The 17,961-nt window shown below is 46.9% G+C and overlaps 1 protein-coding gene across 1 annotated transcript in view; it reads right to left on the reverse strand.

Annotated features, from left to right (window-relative positions):
* The window catches only part of FLT1 (fms-related tyrosine kinase 1), a 59,192-nt gene that overhangs the window by 5,257 nt on the left and 35,974 nt on the right, over positions 1-17,961 (reverse strand). The window contains exons 8-18 of the mRNA XM_009699039.1: positions 12,570-12,674; positions 9,201-9,314; positions 8,352-8,440; positions 6,399-6,558; positions 5,879-5,976; positions 5,226-5,348; positions 3,969-4,080; positions 2,396-2,495; positions 933-1,038; positions 709-839; positions 206-290 (exon numbers count right to left, since the gene is read on the reverse strand). Coding sequence (XP_009697341.1) covers positions 206-290; positions 709-839; positions 933-1,038; positions 2,396-2,495; positions 3,969-4,080; positions 5,226-5,348; positions 5,879-5,976; positions 6,399-6,558; positions 8,352-8,440; positions 9,201-9,314; positions 12,570-12,674 — 1,223 coding nt within the window. The remainder of the gene's footprint in view (positions 1-205; positions 291-708; positions 840-932; positions 1,039-2,395; positions 2,496-3,968; positions 4,081-5,225; positions 5,349-5,878; positions 5,977-6,398; positions 6,559-8,351; positions 8,441-9,200; positions 9,315-12,569; positions 12,675-17,961) is intronic.

The raw sequence follows: 17,961 nt of genomic DNA on the forward strand, positions 1-17,961 counted from the left end.
CAGCCCATTGCATGGTCAGCAAGGACCCACTGTCCCCGGTCTGTAGGACATGGGATAAGGCCGTGCTGCAAGCACAGCTAATCCTGCACCTCGTATCAGTGGAGCTGACGAAGCAGTAAAACCCCTTCTTGAGTCTCTCTGTATACATCTGTCACGCAAATAGAAAGAAAGAAATGGTGTACTATTTGGCCCAAGAGTCACTTACATTAAATACAAGCGTTTCCTTGATGGGAAGCTCTTCAAATGTCTTTATGCGCTGGGGTGGTTTTATCTTGAAAGTGTTGATGTATCTGTTCAAAAAAAAAAGCAGGACAATGTTTGGTGAGAGCGTGGAGCGCGTAAGCAGGAAGCCCCGGGTATTTCTCTGTTCCTTTAAGCGGTTGCCCAGCTGTCATCGAGGTAGTTTACACAAAAGGGGACTTTTTACCCAGAAACCCCCCCCCCACAAAAAAAACCTCACTCCCCACCCCTGGGTGCCCACAGCCGCCCCTCACACAGCACCCAAACCGGGTGACCTGTTGGTCCCCCCCAGCAGGGACACCCCGACGGCCGTCCCAGCCCGACAGGGTCCCGGTGGTGGTGGTTGGTGGGACCCTCAGGTGATGTGGGGTGTCTCTGGGTGTTTTCTCCCACCCAGGTCCAAACCAGGCTACGCACCAAGCTACCGTACCCAACAAGCAAACTCAGTCTTAATCTCGCTCATCTCACCGGACGCTTTCAGTGCTTCCACAACTTGAGCTCGTAACAGGGACATTTTCATTGCGCAAAGGATCGGGCACGGGGGAAAAACCACTTTCCGTTGTAAATATCGCATTGAGGGGAATGTAGTCTTTGCCTTCCTAAATGCAAACAAGAAATGAAAGCGTTGTTCCTGGGACCGTGTGGCTGGTCGCCCCTCCCTCGGTGACAGCCGGCGGTCGTGCCGTTAATACCTGCTGGACGTTTGCTTGCAGAAGGTCGCCCAGCTTTTTCACCAGCTCGGAGAACCTCGGTCTGTCGTTGGGGTTGCTTCGCCAGCAGTCCAGCATGATTTGGTAGCTGTGAGGACAAAAGCAAAGTGAGCACACGGTGGGGTTACAGCTCACTTTGATCCTCTGATAGCTTGTCATTGGAAGAGTTATCTCCTGAGCCTCCCTGATTTTCCAAAGATGCTCTCCAACACCAACGAGGCCTCTTACTAAAAGTAAGAGACTAAACTTTCCACAAAAAAAGAAAAAAAACTTTCTTCCCGCAACACACCAGGAAGACCACATCAAAAGAATAATTTACCCAGCTAGTCATACTTTCCTTTTTTATTCCTCATTAAGCATTAAACTTTTGTATTAAATGTTTATTAACCGGCAATGTTTAGGTTAAGGCATCCTAAGACGACTTATATGAATGTGTCACTTCCTTGTATTGGTCGAGTCGAGCTTTCCTTCCTGCAATAAAATATGTGGAAGAGAATAATAAAAAAAAAAAACTCTTATCTACTGTCACTAAGATAATAAAATCAGCCAATGGGTAATACTCCCAGATAGGCACGACTGACTCGCATCCTTTTTCTTCTTCCAGAACTATTTTTTGGTAAATGTTGCTATTTAGAGTAGCACTCGAAAAGGCCCTGAAGACACCTACGCGTACTTGATTTTGCCTCCAGAAGTAAAATACCCCGTGTATGTTCACGTTCCTGATTTGTGCCATGGGATGCGTGTTGGGCAGGTGCCTCCCCGGGCAGGATGCTCCATCCCACGCTCCGGGCAGAGGGGCTGCAAACTCAGGGTCTCACTTGGACACCCCCCTCATGCCTCCAAAAAGATGTTGGCTGTGCAACAGCAGCTGGAGGCTGCACCTGAAGGCAGGGGACCGGGGAGCGACAGCTGACGGCGGGGTGGCAGGGCTCAGACAAGCCCTGCAGGCGACACGGGCTGGGAGGCTGCGGGTCCCCGTCACCTTCCTCTGCCATCAGACACCGTCTCCGGGAAAGGGTGGACCCTCTTCACCCGAGTGTTTGCGAGGAAACCTCCGCTGTCGCTTCCTAAGTCAAGACGACGTTAATAATATCACATTCCTCCAGCACTTATCTGTGTGCCCGTCGGTAAAGACGAAACCTGGGGAGGAATGAATGACCTTCCTCCTCCGGGCTGCTCGCTCAACTCCCCTCGGAGCCCAGCCCCAGCGGTGCCCTGGGCTTGGGTCCACGTCCCTCCTCGCCCTCTCCTACCCCGCGGGAGGGCTGGGGGGCCAAGGGTGGGAGGGGGATGCTGCTGATGACGGCGAGGAGAAGATACGAGGCAGCATCGGGTTGTTTTTCCTTATGTTGGCACAGGGTACTTTTTGCTGACACTCGTACGTCACCTGCAAAGCAGCCCAGGAGGGCAGCGGGACACAAAGCAAGCAGGGAAAGGCATCTTACATCTCCTCGGTCGCTTGCTCCGGGGCTCGCATTCTTGTACCTTCCTTTAGTCTGCTGCAGAAATCCTCGTCTATTTGGACTCCGGGGTAAGGAGAAGCACCTGGAGGTGACATTGGGAGGAGAGGGTCAGACGTGCCTTGAGCTGGGTACCCGCCACCTAGCCCTGGCCCTGCGCATCCCCCTCAAACACTCGGCTGGTGCTCACCTGGCCTGAATGCAAAAAATACCCACGAATTTGTCTTGAAAAGTATCCCTCAAGAAAAGCCAAGTCTGATCTCTCTATTGGTTTGGACCACCCCGAATTCCAGTAAGCAGAGTATTAACAAACCCCAAATGCTGAAAACCACCTTGAAAATAATAAAGTCGTGGTTTAAAATCAGGCCACAGTACATCTGCGTTATTTTTCTAGTTTCTGTGTTTTTAAGATGCAGCCTGATTGTGCTCTTGGTCTTTTTTCTGTAGAGAAAAAAAAAAAAAATCAGGAAAAAGGAAAATGAAGAGAAAAAAAGAAAAAAAGACCTTTCAGCGAGTCAGACAGTCGCCAGGTTCAGGGAGCTGGGGCTTTAAGAAAAAAATAGCAGGTATTATGAGGCTGACCATCAAATCACAAGAGTTGGCAGGCTGACCAACACCACGTATTTACACTAATAAATGATTGATTGTCCTGAGAATTGTATAGTATTGTTTCCTCCACTGTTTGCCTCTTTTGTCAGCCTCTACGTTGAACCCAATTAAGATTCTTCTATTCTGACGGTCATTGTTGTTCCCACTCAGTGTACATCTCGTATCCTGCCTTTTCCACGTGAAAGAAAGGGGAAAAAAAAAATATAAACAAGCTTCACTAGGTTTTAATTTAAGATTGCATGCTCTAGTTCATCCTGCAGCATCTGTGCAGATGCTTGTTCGCCTGCTGTGTTCAGTAGCCCGGGTGAGGGGGTGCTGAGTCCCTCCTGGGCTGGGGGGGACCCCCCCCTGCTCTCAGGCTGGAAATGGGGGTGACGCAGTCTGAGACATGCAAAGACCTCTGTCTTCAGCGCCCACAAGAGAAGTAAGAAGGTTTTGAGGGAGCAGCCAGGCCATGGCACTCGGTGTCTTGAACGCTTTCTGTGGCACCGGAGGTGATGCCTCGGTCCCTGGCAGCTGCCAACCCAGGCCCGCAGCTCTGTGTGATCTCACAGGGTTCCACATTCAATAAAAACCCTTAAAAATTGGCCCGATTTTCCTGGTTTGTGCCATCGGTCGGACGAAGCACCGCGACTGCTCTGCCCGTGCTGCCCTGCATCTCTCCCGAGGGTTTCTACAGGGAAAAGAGGGAAGCGGAGGTTTCGCCCGTGGCAGAAATAGATGGCAAAGTTCTCCGATAGCTCTGCTGGCCGCTGAGGCTTTCAGCCTCGCAAGTGTCCTTACAAGCACCAAAATTTCCCGTTCACGGGGACGTGATACGCACAGTTCTCCCCTCTACCCCCGCAGCCCACCTCTGCCTGATTTGGGTCTTTCCTTATTAAAGATCTGACAAAAGCCTGCGGAAGGGAATGGAGCTGAGCCCGGCTCCCGGGATGCAGGGTTAACCTACCCAAGGAAAATATCTCCCACAGCAAGACCCCGTAGGACCACACGTCGCTTTTTGTGTTGTAGATTTTATCAAATATGGATTCTGGAGCCATCCACTTGAGAGGAAGTCGAGCCTGGAGTAAAAAGGACAAACCTGACTATTATTTTCAAAGCCTGAAAGAATTTAATCGTAGATGAATCAACTATATATTGTTATGTAAATAATTACCATTCAAACAGGAACCTGTGGGATTTCCTTACAGGCAGTCGAGATAAACCCACACTCATTCAGACACTTTCTTAGCAGACTGTCGGAGTAAAAGGCTGTTTTTGACATGTGTGTGGCAGAAAACACCAGACGTTGGAAACCTGTGACCAGGGTGACCGTGCCTTCTCTGTGTGGGGACGTGGGGATTTGCGAGAGCGGAGATCTCTCGCCAGCATCCTAGTGACAGGGGAGAAGACCCTACGTCCAAGCGCAAATCTGTGATGGTGTCGGAGATGTTCTCGGGGAAATTTTCAGAGCCTGAATTACAGGGTTATATCAGCAGCCCTCGAAGCCCCCTCAGCGCAGCCTGTTCGGGTCTCCTGAGCTGTACCCGAGTTATCTGAACAACCTTTCCCAGCTAATATGTAGTGCTGTACATCTTGAAAGCTATTTACGGATGAAGGAATAGCTGGCAGGTGGGTGAGACCTCCAGGAGGAGACTCTCTGCCCGACCCCAATGCCCACACCAAATTCCCGGGGCATCAGCGGATGCAGGCACAATTTACTGACCCAGCCTTGCTGGCAGACCTGGCAGGGAGCTCACTGCCAGCTCTTTGCAGCAGAAACAACAACAAAAAACCCCCAAACCCAAGTAAGCGTTGGAGGCGACGAGTCCAGCTCAGCTGCTGGAGGCCCCACGAGCGGTGCTTGGCCCTGGCGTGGGTGCGTGGGGGGGACACGCACCTTGTTTCGGAGGGGCTGGGGTCCTTGAAGGAAGTCTACTGAGTAAGGGGGTTATGGTGAGCCAGCCAAGGAACACGTCTGAAAAAGATCTAAAGTCTTAACAGGGGAGAGCTGTGAAACAGTTCTCATGCCCAAGCCTTGTGCCTGAGGATAGAAATGCTTTCCAGGTCTAGAGCGCATCTGGCTAGCTCATCGTCACACAAAAACCGTGATAGCTTTCAAGCTTTTCTACGTTCAGGAAACGTGAATGCCTACAGAACATTTTGGTGGACAGTTTGAAATGATATGTTATGAAAATCTGGGTAAATAAACAGCATCTTGACTTACATCTCCTTTTCTCACATAATCAGGATTCTTATAAATATCTCTTGCAAGGCCAAAGTCGCAGATCTTCACGACATTGTTCTCAGATAAAAGGATGTTTCTGGCTGCCAGGTCACGATGAATGCACTATAATAAAACAGTTTCACAATCAAACTGCATTTCCTTAATCCTGCCCACAAACTTCCTGACTGTCTCCCATATCCTTTTAAAAATTATTATTATTATTTGAGAGATCGATTTAATATTTTTTTGGGGGAAGTTGACTGTAGTTTCCGTGAAGTTACTGCAAACAGTGCCAGTTCCTTAAAAAACCCCAAATATTTCTAAATCCAGAAAGTGACAAATTTTTAAGCCCCTTGACGTTTGCAGGGAAAGCGCCGATTCCCTACCTAATATATGTTAAAATGAAGAAAAAAACCGCACCACACCCAAAAGATCTTCCCTGAATGAATGAGCTTGACCCACCGCCTTCAGCCATGATCCTGTGTTTATGGACTATGGAGACTTGGATAAACACACCGATATATTTATAACGCCAAGAGGAAAACGGCTCTTCCTTTGGGAACTCTCCCAAGGAAGGTGTCACTGAAACGTAGACGTGATTTCACCTCTGAATCCCATCCTTCTGCAGGGAAAAAGCCCAGTCCCAAACTCGCCTTTCTGGAGGAGAGGAACTCCATGCCTCTGGCCACCTGAAAGCTGTAGGAGATCAGGTCCTCCATAGTGAGGGGCAACTTGTAGAGCTCATCAGCATCTGCAAAGGTGGAAAACGCCGTTTGTTGCAGAGATCACTCACAAGGCAGTTATTTCCCCCTTCTCTTACTGACCCCATAAATTACTCCCATAAATTCACTCTTCGTAGAGGAATATTCGAAGGTCAACCCACTGTCACTGGAAACAAAAATAGTGCTTGCTTTATACCCCGCGCTTTGGACACTGCTGTGTTTTCCCCAAAGATAAGGAGCAGTCAGAAGAAACAATCACACATTTTCCTGTCAGATTTAGTAACCCTGGAAATAATCTTTTTTTAAATCTTCTACCCTCTGGACATGACCCTGTGAGCGTCTCCCACGGATGTTTATTAGGGTGATAAATGAGGAAAAAAATTTCAGGGATGCACAGTATGTTGTAAAAATATCACAGACCGTGCAGGGACAGGAAGGAATTAATACCTACCCTCCTCGTCCTCCTCCACATCACTCAGACTTTTATCTTCCTGGAACCCAGAGCTTGCGAAGCTCTCGCTGCTGGTGACACTGGCCAGCCTTTGTTTTTTGCCTTCCACCGGCTCAATATCCTTTTTCTCTTTCATCGGCTCTCCTTGCGGAGAGGAATCCTTCAAACAAACAGAGGAGAAGAGAGGGCTACATCAGAGGGATGGAGGGGGTGGGAGAGGAACCGAGTCAGACTTCTGTTGCCTTTCCATCAGGAGAAAATGCTGGTCCGTGACACGTGCGGTCACATCTCCCGTGGGTGTGGGTGTCCAGTGCCACCGCGGCAGGTGGGGCTTGGTGGGAGGACTGCGCTCCGCCAAGGTTGCCATCCCCGGAGGGCAGAAACATGGTGGCTTGGGAGCACCAGCCCATGATTTTGGGGCAACCTAGACGGTGGGCTACCTCTGATGTGGTGAGGATTTGTAGGGTCTGTGAGTGGACACGTCTGCTGAGCTGTGGCTCATCTCAGCCTGAAATGAGACATCTGAAAGGGCCTGTTTCTCTGCGGCAGCCAGAGAAGGAGCGTGGTGGGATGAGTTGAGAAGGATGTGCCCGCCGTGCAGATGTGCCAGCCCTCTCAAAATAAAGCGTCAGGTTTTTGTCCCAGGCTGCTTAAGGCACCTGCCTCTATGTCCCTGCGCAGTGCTTGGTGTCGGGCTGTAAGCCCTTCCGACGAGGAGCAAGGGCACTTTGTGTTGGAAATACAGCTGCTTTTGGAAGCAGCTCTTCCCCAATGCCTGTATCCAATGCTTTCATGTTACGGCCAATGATGGTTTAACGGGACAGGTGCAACACTTTGGAAAATGCTTTCCCTCTGCTACCCGGAGAGCAGCCGGACTACCTGGCCATGCTCTTGCCCCCTGTTCCCTTGTCCTGTGACCCCTGTGCATGGCCAGAGCTGGGCTCCCTCCCTCCCTCCTGCCCGGGAGCCCTTCCCAAGGGTGCTGGAGCACCAAGTCTGGGCAGGATCCTCACCGGGAGGCGAAGTGAACAGTTGCCCCCAGGGTGGACCCTGCACGGCCACGGACCCCGCTGAGCATCCTACGCCAACAACCGCACCTTGGAGGGCACTGCTGCTGTGTCTCATGTCGAGTCCAACATGGACTCAGCCAAAGCCCTTTGGAGGGGGACATCCTTCCGAATGTGCCCTCACGCAGAGCGCTCCCCGAAAAAAACCTGGAGATGCTGCTGAGCTTTTGGCAGAGCTGAGCAGGGGTTTTGAGGACTGCCATTCTGGGTCCAGGCTCCTAAATTCCACTTCAGAGCCCTTAATCCTTTGGGGGATTTTGCTGAAAATGCACAAGCAGGGATATAATTGGCACATTTGGGTTCAGCTTTGTACTAAGAAGCATGCTGCAGATTGGATTCAGAAGGCTGTGGGGTGTGAGGAGGAGACTCTAATCTCTTTTCCTCTTGATAGCCCTTCTCCTCACACAACAATAAGATTACTTGCAAATCTCTGAGTATTAGGGTGTCTTGGAACACGAGCTTTAGATGGCATTATCTCGGTTGCGTTCCCAGCGGTACTGAAATCAGTGGGCAAAACCACTTCCTTCGGCTTCGCTGACACCAGCCTCCGAAGTGACCCCAAGCTCGGCAGGAATGGGTTCGTCAGCAGCGGGGCGAGGGCGTGTGGGGACGCTTTGGATGGGATTCACTTCCTCTCACTCAAGATGGCTCCGACCGAATTACTCACAGCAGTCCCCTTGCATAGTCAGGGGAGAGAAATGAGTCCTTTCTTGGCAGAACACATCCCACACCAAATATTAAAATAGGTCAGGTGAACTGTACCCCAAATCCATTTCTCTCCTTTGGCAGAAGAGATCCTAAGGAGACTAGCCGAGAGGCTTACATCTACATTACCGACATTTACGTTGGGTAAGATGAACCCTACCAGAGGCATCTGCCTCCTCACCTTGTTAGGGCAGAAAAAATTCCTCTTGCTCTTCAGGTAGTTTGATAAATTCCCATACTTGCAGTATTCAACAATCACCATCAGAGGCCCTGGGCAAAAGGAAAGCACATTTTGAGCAGCGCAAAGCAATACAAGGCAGCATCGGTTCTGAGAAGAATAGTCTTTCATGCCCATAGATTTGAGTCCAGCATAACTAACAACAGGTCCTAATGAAGCAGAAGGCTGCTTGAAGGACACTGGACGTGTTAGCAAAACAATACTGTTTCTGGAAGTCAGGGAAAGGCTTAATTCTTGAAAGCTGGGTCATGAATCTGGGTCCTGAGGGACCCTCCGTTTCCTCTTTGGGCGGTCTGCTTTCAAACTGGAGTCCTGCAGCCCACACACACTTGTTGAACTAAAATAGGTGACGTATCTCAACCAAACGATTGCTTATACTGGCCCTTTGATTTTCTTAGTGGAATATCATGAAGGATTTTACAACAGTTGCCTTGTGATTCATTGTTCAGGGCCAGCAGCTGATATCCCTTGTTCCCAGCCTTTCCAGATCATGTTTAACTTCAGCTTGAGCAGTGAAGTGAGTGAGATAAAGGACAACAAGTGACACGGTCCTAAATTCACACTTGTCTTTTTAATACTGAAAGAGAGTTTAAGTAGTGAAATTGTTTAATCACTTCATTAAATGACTAAAAATCTCTTTTTATCTTCCTCTTTTTTTTTTAAACTAACCACAGGACAAACTCAAATATTTCAAGTCAATAACTTGACCTCTGGATGAAAAGCAGCATGGCCAACTAACTGTTATTGGGAGGTGATCCAAACCCATTTTTAGTGCAGTGCAGATTTTTTTACCTCCATTTTTCGTGCAAGCTCCCAACAAATTCACGATATTGAGATGATGACCAATGTGGATCAGGATTTTCAGCTCAGTCATCAGTGCTTTGTACTCGCTTGCTGTGGCCCCTTCTGTAAATGCAAAATAAAGTCAACGTGAAATGGCAAAGAACTGGACTTGCTGAGCTTTACCACTTCTCGCTACTTTCCATTGAAATAACCTCCATTACTGGATGTAGTTCGTGTGTTGATGTTCTTTGTCTATTCCTCTCTGTTCAGCATCCTCTTACTCGCAATAAAACCCATAAAAAGGGTTAGGCACTCAACTTCCTCCCAGTAGACTCGATGTTATATTTAGAACGGAGAGAAATTTTTTTCACATGAATAGTTTTGTCATTTCAGCCAAAAAATGAAAGAACAAATAAAAAGGGATTTCAAGACTATAATTAACTCTATCTAGAGTAGGTTTCAGCTGACCTGACTTCAGCCATCTAAAGGTTATGTGCTAGCTTGATCTAATCAACATCTCGAGGAGTCAGTGGCAAGAACAAAGTATTTCCAGAGGCTGATGCAGCCGTCAGCTTTCACCATCTGTACAGGGAAGAGATGAACCACCCCTTGGGGATGCTTGTCTGGTTCTGCTCATTACAGAGGAAGCCTGGAGTATTAAGACAGACCAGGGAAGTAAATTTTAACTGGTTAAAGTTAGGTGACTGCATCTCACCCTTACTAGTTATGACCAATATTAATAGTACTAATGTTATAAGAAATCCCACAACTGAACCCAAAAGATTGTATTTACTGTTGAGTGAAATTTTTAATTGCCTTCAAGCAAATATTTTTCTGCAGACTTTTATTTCGGTAAGAAAGCAAGGAAAAACATATTGCTTTGTGTAGACCCAAGAGGACTTTTTCAGTTTAGTGGCACCAGGGGTAAGAAGAACAGTCCAGTGGAAAGAACCTCGAGCTAAGTCTTAAAGGGCTTGGTTTCAACATGTGAATGGAAACAGATTTTCTTGGTGGCCCCACACAAAACTTGTGTCACATCTATGCAGTGACCCACTATTCGTCTGTATAGGTGATGGCACTTTCCCTCCACCTCATGGGAATTCTGTGTGTACAATGCCCATGAATGACTGCAGAGTTCCTGGATAATCTAGTGAGGACACAAGGGATGGGGCAGATCTCCCCGAAGTTTAGGTGCCCATAGCGAAGATGCCTACAGAAGATCTCATCACCACAGACTCTCCTCATAGTCAGCAGAGCTAAACAAGGGCTCAGCTCGCCATATGCAGGGATTTGCATTTGCGTTGGGTAGGAGGTTGGACTTGACATCTTTGAGGTCTCTTCCAACCATAACGATTCTGTGATTCTATGATCTGCCTTAGGATGGGACAAACTGTTGTTTCTCACCACTGACAATAAAGGGAATTTGAGGGACTAACTCAGATACAAGCATCTACCCTGCACATGCACACATGAATCCCACCATGAAGACTTCTAGTAGCTGCCGGCTGCTCCCATCTATTGCAGGAGCAACCCCTGCTGCCTTGATGGTGCTGGTTGGCACAAGAAGCCTGCTGATATACATAAAGAAATGCTGAATCTGGCAACCCACTCTGCCAGCGCCTATGTCTGCACGTTGGCAAAACAGCTCAGTTAACTAGGGGTCAGGCGGTGACCCGGGTGACAGCCCATCCACTGAGACCGGTGACACAGATGGCTGTTGGCCCACTGCTGCAGGAGGTCTGGACAGGGATCAAAGCTTTAGTTTCCTCCCATTTTCCAAACACGCTTGTTGCAGGGTAGTTACTCATTTGGCAATGGCCAACAGGGTATTTCTGTGCTTCTGGAATAAGAGAGGGGAGAAAGGTTTGCAACCCTCTCAGATGCAGATTCCCTCCTTGGGGGTGACCCTGGGTATCACAGTAGCAGGTACCACCCCCCCCGAAAGCGTTTGACGTTTTCTATTGCAGAATGAGCCTGTTGAGGACAATATCAAAAGGGCAAACCCTACTCGATGTACAGCTGCCAGGTCACTGCTGGCAAGAAATAGAAGATATTTCAGGTTGAGTGCTGCAGGGACAGACCGTAGGTCTGAAAGTACTGCACATGTCCCTTCAAGGGCTGGAAGTGACACGTACAGCTCTCCTAATAACTGATAAGTAAGCAGCTGTGAAGCTGGAAGCCACTGGGTAAGAGGGATGTATTCAAACTATGTCTGACCAGAGCCAACTGAGAGCATCAGGGATCTGAGCCTTACTGGCAGAACAGGAGATGTGTCCTGGCAGAGAATGACACTGAAGACGATTCAGGAATTAAGACAGATAAGTGATGCAGCATAAGCTCCCATGGCCATGCAAAAAAAAAGCCTGCTATGATTCTTAGATACTTAAACAAGGGAAAGCTAAATACGTAGGAAGGGATGCCACCAGGACTCTGGGCTAGGGAATTTGGCCACGGCTGTTGCAGGCCATGACTGAATATCATCCATCCTGCCTGCTCACTTCCCAAGTGCCCTCTTCAAAGTGATGAGGGTCTTTGTCCTTTCTGCTCCAACGAGAAAAGTGGCGGTGAATACCTGGGAGATGATTTCACTTTGGGAAGAGTGCCGGTGTACGAACAGCGCGGGCAAATCCATTACACAGCCTGGGTGTCGGCATCCTCAGCCCCGTGTGGATGAGCCTACGGATGGTCCAGAGAGGACACATCTGTGTAACAGCTCCAAGATTTAAACTACTCAATCTGTTCACCTTAATAAAAGGGCCTTCATGAAGGAAAAATCGTTATATACTCTAATAGAGAAGGTTAGAAGGAGAAGCAAAAGTCAGACAGATGCACATTAGATGTAAGGCACCTGTTTTTAACAATGAGATGGTTAATCATCGGAACTAATGACCAAGGAAAATACGAAAGCTTCCATTCGAGCATCTTCCCATCAAGGTGGTTGCCTTATGCTTCAGCTGGATTTCATTTACGGTGCTCAGTATCGGGTCAGTCTAGTGTAACGGTACAATGTAGGGTACATGGGAAATCTGATTGCTCCTTCTGATCCTGCAAAAGTGACTCTTTCATTCTTTCTGGCATTTGAAGTAGTGGAACCAGATTTTTAAAAAACTTAGGCAATCAGGTTCTCATCGCATCTAAAACTTTCTCCTATATCCTGTGGCAATTTATCACCCTTTTTACTGTGAATGCAATTTTTATTTCATAGTTCTGTCATTTCATTTGCAGTGGACCTGAAACTTGGTGTACACATTTTGGAGGCTTCAGAGAGTTATTAGTGGGGGGATAACATCACACACTCTTGCTTTTGATGGAATCATATTAGAAGTGGGACACTATATAAGGAGTCATTTTTCCCAGCCCAGCTTTGCAGCAAGATACCTTTCAGCATTTTCACAGCGACTATTCTGCATGTTGGTGATTTCTTAATTCCAAAAGCAGATGCTTGTACCACCTTTCCAAAAGCTCCATGTCCGAGAGACTTTCCTGTAAAGAAAATAAATTGGAGAGAGACATTCTGGTAAAAAAAGACATCCTGTCAGCAAATGGCTTCATAGACAATGAATTGAAAAGGGCGCTTTACACCGAGTCCCACGTGTATTTCCAACATACAGATGTTTGAGGGGTTTTGTTTTGTTTGGGTTGTTTTTTTTTAAGAGTAAGCAGACAAACCAGAAGACAGCGTCATTGGAGGGAATTACTGCTATGATTGAAAATTATCCTGCATGAATGCAACCACTCAGTGGAGGTACACTGGTTTCTGACCCAATTTTTTCAGTCTAGCTCTGCCGGGGAAAGCTTTGCTCCTCTTTCCCCCCGAGCTCACCGCACCACGCAGCAGGCACTGCTGGTCGTGTCTTCAATAACGCAGGGCCTCTGCCTTAACTCACACACACACTAAGATGCAGCTTTGCACAGATTTTGGTAATTCTTACAAATTAAATTCTTCCTTCTTGAACAAGGTGCCTTCAAATTATCTTCATTCCAGGGAGGCAGCAGCAACTTTGCATCGCAACCCCCTGAGTATGTGCACAACCCCCTGATGCTCTTCCTTAGCAAGCCCTTCTGGGTTGACATCACAAAGTGGTGAGAAGCTGCAAATCTGTGGAAATGAGACCTTTACCTTTGCAAAATGAGGTCTGGGGGATTCAGTGAGAAGGGACTTGGAGTGACAAGTGATGGGTTTGTTCATGGTGGGTACGATGCTTCCAAGTGTCCAAGGACTGACACTTGTGCTCTACCATCATCAGGCTGCTACTGAGCGAACCCCAGGAGAATCACCCAGAGGTCCTTGAGATAAATCAATGGGCATCAAGAAAATTCTCCAGCAGTAGAAGCTGAGTGTCCTCTTCCTTCATGTTCAGAACCAGGTAAGACTCCAAGGGTGCTGCTATAACTTTTCTAGAGTTCCTGACATTTTATGACAACCTTATGATCTTCACAGCCTCCTTCATGATTTATTGTTTGAAGCAGGGAGTATTGACCACCTCTTTGACACTGTGCCTGCCTGCCTCTGCCCTTCTCTCTAGAGCGGTTGGTGGAGTTGTGCTCAGAGACATCTTGTCAGCATGTCAGCTAGCAATAAATTTTATTTCCAAGTAACTATTTTCAGATTGTATCAACGGTCTCAAGTTGCACCAGGGGAGGTTCAGGTTGGATTTTAGGAAGAACTTCTTCACTGTAAGAGTTGTTAAGCATTGGAACAGGCTCCCCAGGGAGGGGTGGACTCACCATCCCTGGAGGTGTTCAAAAAACGTTTAGATGTAGTGCTTTGAGACATGGTTTAGTGGGTTTAGCGGGCATGTGGCATCGGGTATATGGTTGGACTTGGTGGTCTTCGAGGTCTCTTCCAACCATAACGATTCTATGATTCTATGGTTCTATGATTTGTGCTTCACCTTCAGCAGAACCCAGGCACCTAAGTGGCTAACAAGGGTATAGCAGCAGGCTTTGTGGTGTAGAGGAGAACAGCAGAAAATAAAGGCCATCTTTTCATATAAAAGCAAAGGATAACGTGCCATATATGCACGTGACATAGCCATCTCCGTAGGATAATTTCCTTTTCCTATGATGGACATCTGTTCGACTAGCTCCCATTTGGACATCTACCTTCTTGATATCTAAGTGAGAGATAAATCCCACCCAGACACTCACAAGCAGAGAAAAAGAGCTCCTGTCAGTTCCAAATCAAATAGATACTACCTTTTATATATGTATCACATTTCTAAACTGTAATTCTCAGTATGTCTGTCAGTAGAAGCAAATAGCATATGTTACCAAAGCAATGGAAACATGGAGTATGCTAACCCAAGAAACCCCCAGAAATTTATTTCCCCCCTCGATGTGCAAAAGCGTTGATTTTTTTTACAGCATACAAAAACCGCAAAGAACTTAATCTACGTGGCTGAAAAGCATCAACAGACTCAGCTTTGGTATCTGAAGGGCTTAATGTTTGACACACAAATACAGGTGAATCGGGGTATATCTTTCTTTGAAAATCTCCAGTCACCTTTTTCAGTGACTACTTCATTCAGCAGATGTATAAGGGAAGCAGCATTAAGACAAAGGTCTCCGTTTTCTTGGTGAACTGATGTTCTTAGTCCTTAATGCATTGACTGTTCGTGGTTTCTACAAGAAGAAGTTGCAGTATGAGGTCCTATAAAACCTATTGTACCTTTGTTTAATCCGTAGCTTTAATCTGTTTCCATCACTGTTAACTCACTTCCCACATCGAGATAACCTACTTAGTCACCACTTGGAAAACACACCGGTGAGCTCATAAAGCTGCGCAAGGCTGCTAACCTTTCGTAAAGGAGAATGAGGGCTGGAAACAACACTTCCTTCTCTAAACAACAGTTGTGATTTAATGGGAAACTGTAATAACACTTGATGTATTAGCCTTTATTGCTCCACTATTGTTTGTACCGTGCTAAATGTTAGCTTCAACTTTTCAGCACATAGATTGAACTCCACAGTGCAGTACGTAGGTTGTGTCTATGACTCTAACAGATTGCTCTTGCAAAAGCCCCTTGACACACAAAGTAATTACAAAACTACTAAACAGAGCAATTAAACAGAGGAATATTATGTTGCCTAACTGTCAGAGCAGCCAACTTGTCACAGCCTTCAAGCAGCTACACCGGCCGTGTTTGGGGTAAAGCTCAGGTGTGAATGTTGCAGCACTTACATCCAGACCAACGAAGCAAAATGCTCGACTTAAATTTTCTGAGCTTGACTTTGGGTTTTTGGGGCAACTCAGAACTCATTAAAGTGAACACAACCCAACTCAGATCTCATTAAAGCGAACATAACCCTCAGTCACGGAGCTCTGGATCAGGAAGTTTCCATTTCAATCCTATTTTAGCAGTGTCCTTCAAGCATGTGAGTTGCTGGATGGAACATCAGGAAAAAGCACGTGCAGACACCTCTCTCCATGCCTGTGGGAAGGCAGAGGCTGAAAGGTGTGTTCGTTTCTCAGGTCCTTTGGGGCAGTTTGAGTCATCTGGGTTTTCCCCACACACGGCTTCATATTTTCCATTACGTGATGTACAACAGCTCTGCACGTGATGGAGAATGGAAAGTGCTCTGCTCCGTGCCAGGGCTGTGGGCTTGCGGTGCGCGGGAGGGAGGGGGGCTCAGGAAGCCCTCTACCACCGACGTGTCTGACGTTGCACTGGAGCCATGCGGCAATGCTCCCTTGGGGTCAGCAGTGTGTGACCTCTCGTCCATGAGGAGGATCGAGCCCAAGAGTAAGGTGAGAAATGCACGATAGCTCGGCTAACACTTAGGTGGGACTGCGATGTTATCGCCGTCTACACCAACAGTGATTTATAGCACCAGCGTTTCTCTGCCTGATGAAAGGATGACATTTTGCTCTTAGTCAGACAAATCTATACCGAGTTCTAAATATCTTGACTTCAGCGGTGCCCATACAAAGCTTGCTGTAATGGCTGTAGCTTACAGATGAAGGGGGAGGCCTGTTATATAGGCATTGCATCACATCTGTGGGCTGTACGTATGCGCGTTGGAGGAACACATAGCAAAGGAGATGTGGGCTGAAAGGAGACACTTATTTGCAAAAGTTAGAATTAATATGTATCCTGGAGGCTGAGTAGGTGGAAAGAGAAAAACAGACATATCTGATGCTGGAAGGGGTTACATTTCTAAATAAAAATATTTTTAAAAACCATAGAAGCACATGTTGTGTTTGTGAGAGACTAATCCTCAGAGACTGCCAAGGTTACCCGAAGCCTGAGCCAACTGCCATGTAAGCAGGACTCGCACTGAGCTAATCCAGCATACTGCACATACCCAACTTCTCCGAATCTGGTTCTCATTCATTGTCAGCATTCTTTATTTGTTTACACCAGTTCTTCCACTTTTAACTCATTCTGTGGTCATCATTCCTCACCTCCAGGCTCCAAACACCGACTCTGCAAGACGTGGATGTTTTCCTTGGTGTTTACATACCATTTCTGCTTGATTCTTTCCGTGGGATTTACATACAAATAAAGCAACACATAAACCAGCGATCACATTGTCTGCACATCGGGCTCTTGGTCCATCATTGTAAGAAAACTATTTGAAGACTGAAGACGCTCCAGCACAAGGCTATGTTTCAGCATTCCCAGAACTGTGTATGACAATTGTAAATCGCCAACAATATATTTCAGCTGTGCTTATTCACATCTGGTCACCTTGTGACTTCTAGCAGGCGAATTAACTGTGAACCTAATTGTATGCATGTTTTAATCACCCCCTGTCCCTGGTCCCCAGAGGACAGAAGGAATCTGTTGCAATTCCTAGCTAAAAAGCAGGGATTTTCTAGACCTTGCTGTAGGACAAATGCAAAGCATGCCTGAAAGAACAAACAGCACTATAGCAACAGGGTGAGCTTATCACCGATATTTTAATGTTGACCCTTTTGCTAAAATCTGTGTGGTTTCTGGAGGGATTCCTCAACATCAAAATCTCATCCCTACCCTCGTGCCCTCCTCATTAGCTCCACACTAGGCTAAGCAAGTAAGGAGTGCTCCCAAATCCATACCTTTCATTGAGGGGTCCATAAGCAAACTAGCTGTAGGTTCAAAATTTCCATGGGTATTTATTTATTTATGGGTGGACTCGTGTGTCACATTCTTGCACTTTATGGTGCCCTGACAAGAATGTTTATAAATCTACAGCGTAGAGGGGAAACAGGGAGAGTGTGCTGGAGAGAGGAGGAACCGGAGAAACAGGGAGGGAGAAACAGTGAGGAACCCATTTCTGCATAGGATTTTTTCCAAATGAGTACATAACCAGGTTACAAGGGAAGAAAATTACAGTAAATGCCAAAGGTCAGGCTCCTGAGTCTAGAGAGAGGAGCATCCAAGTCAGCGGTCTGATTTGGAAGCCTTCAGTTGCCTTGTTTTTGTGTCGTGTTTTAAGTAAATCAGTCCGCAAAAACTGGGGGTATTTAAAAGATATGTAGGTATGGTGCTTAGGGACATGGCTTAGTGGTGGGCTTGGCAGTATTAGGTTTACAGTTGGACTTGATGATCTAAAACATCTTTTCCAACGTAAATGATACTATGATTCTATGATTCTATTTTTGTTTTCCTACCTGGAGTCAAAATATACATATGGAAAGTCAGATAGACACAGTAATTGCTGTAACAGACACATTAAAATGTTGTAACTAAAGTCATGGACCAGGGCAATTTGTATGGAATAGCTCACACCAAACCTGGCGGTGTGTTGTGCTGCGTGTCTAAAACACACCCAGCTCCTCTTT

This window comes from Cariama cristata, unplaced genomic scaffold (genome assembly GCF_000690535.1).
Source record: "Cariama cristata isolate BGI_N322 unplaced genomic scaffold, ASM69053v1 scaffold7184, whole genome shotgun sequence".
Classification (NCBI taxonomy): domain Eukaryota; kingdom Metazoa; phylum Chordata; class Aves; order Cariamiformes; family Cariamidae; genus Cariama; species Cariama cristata.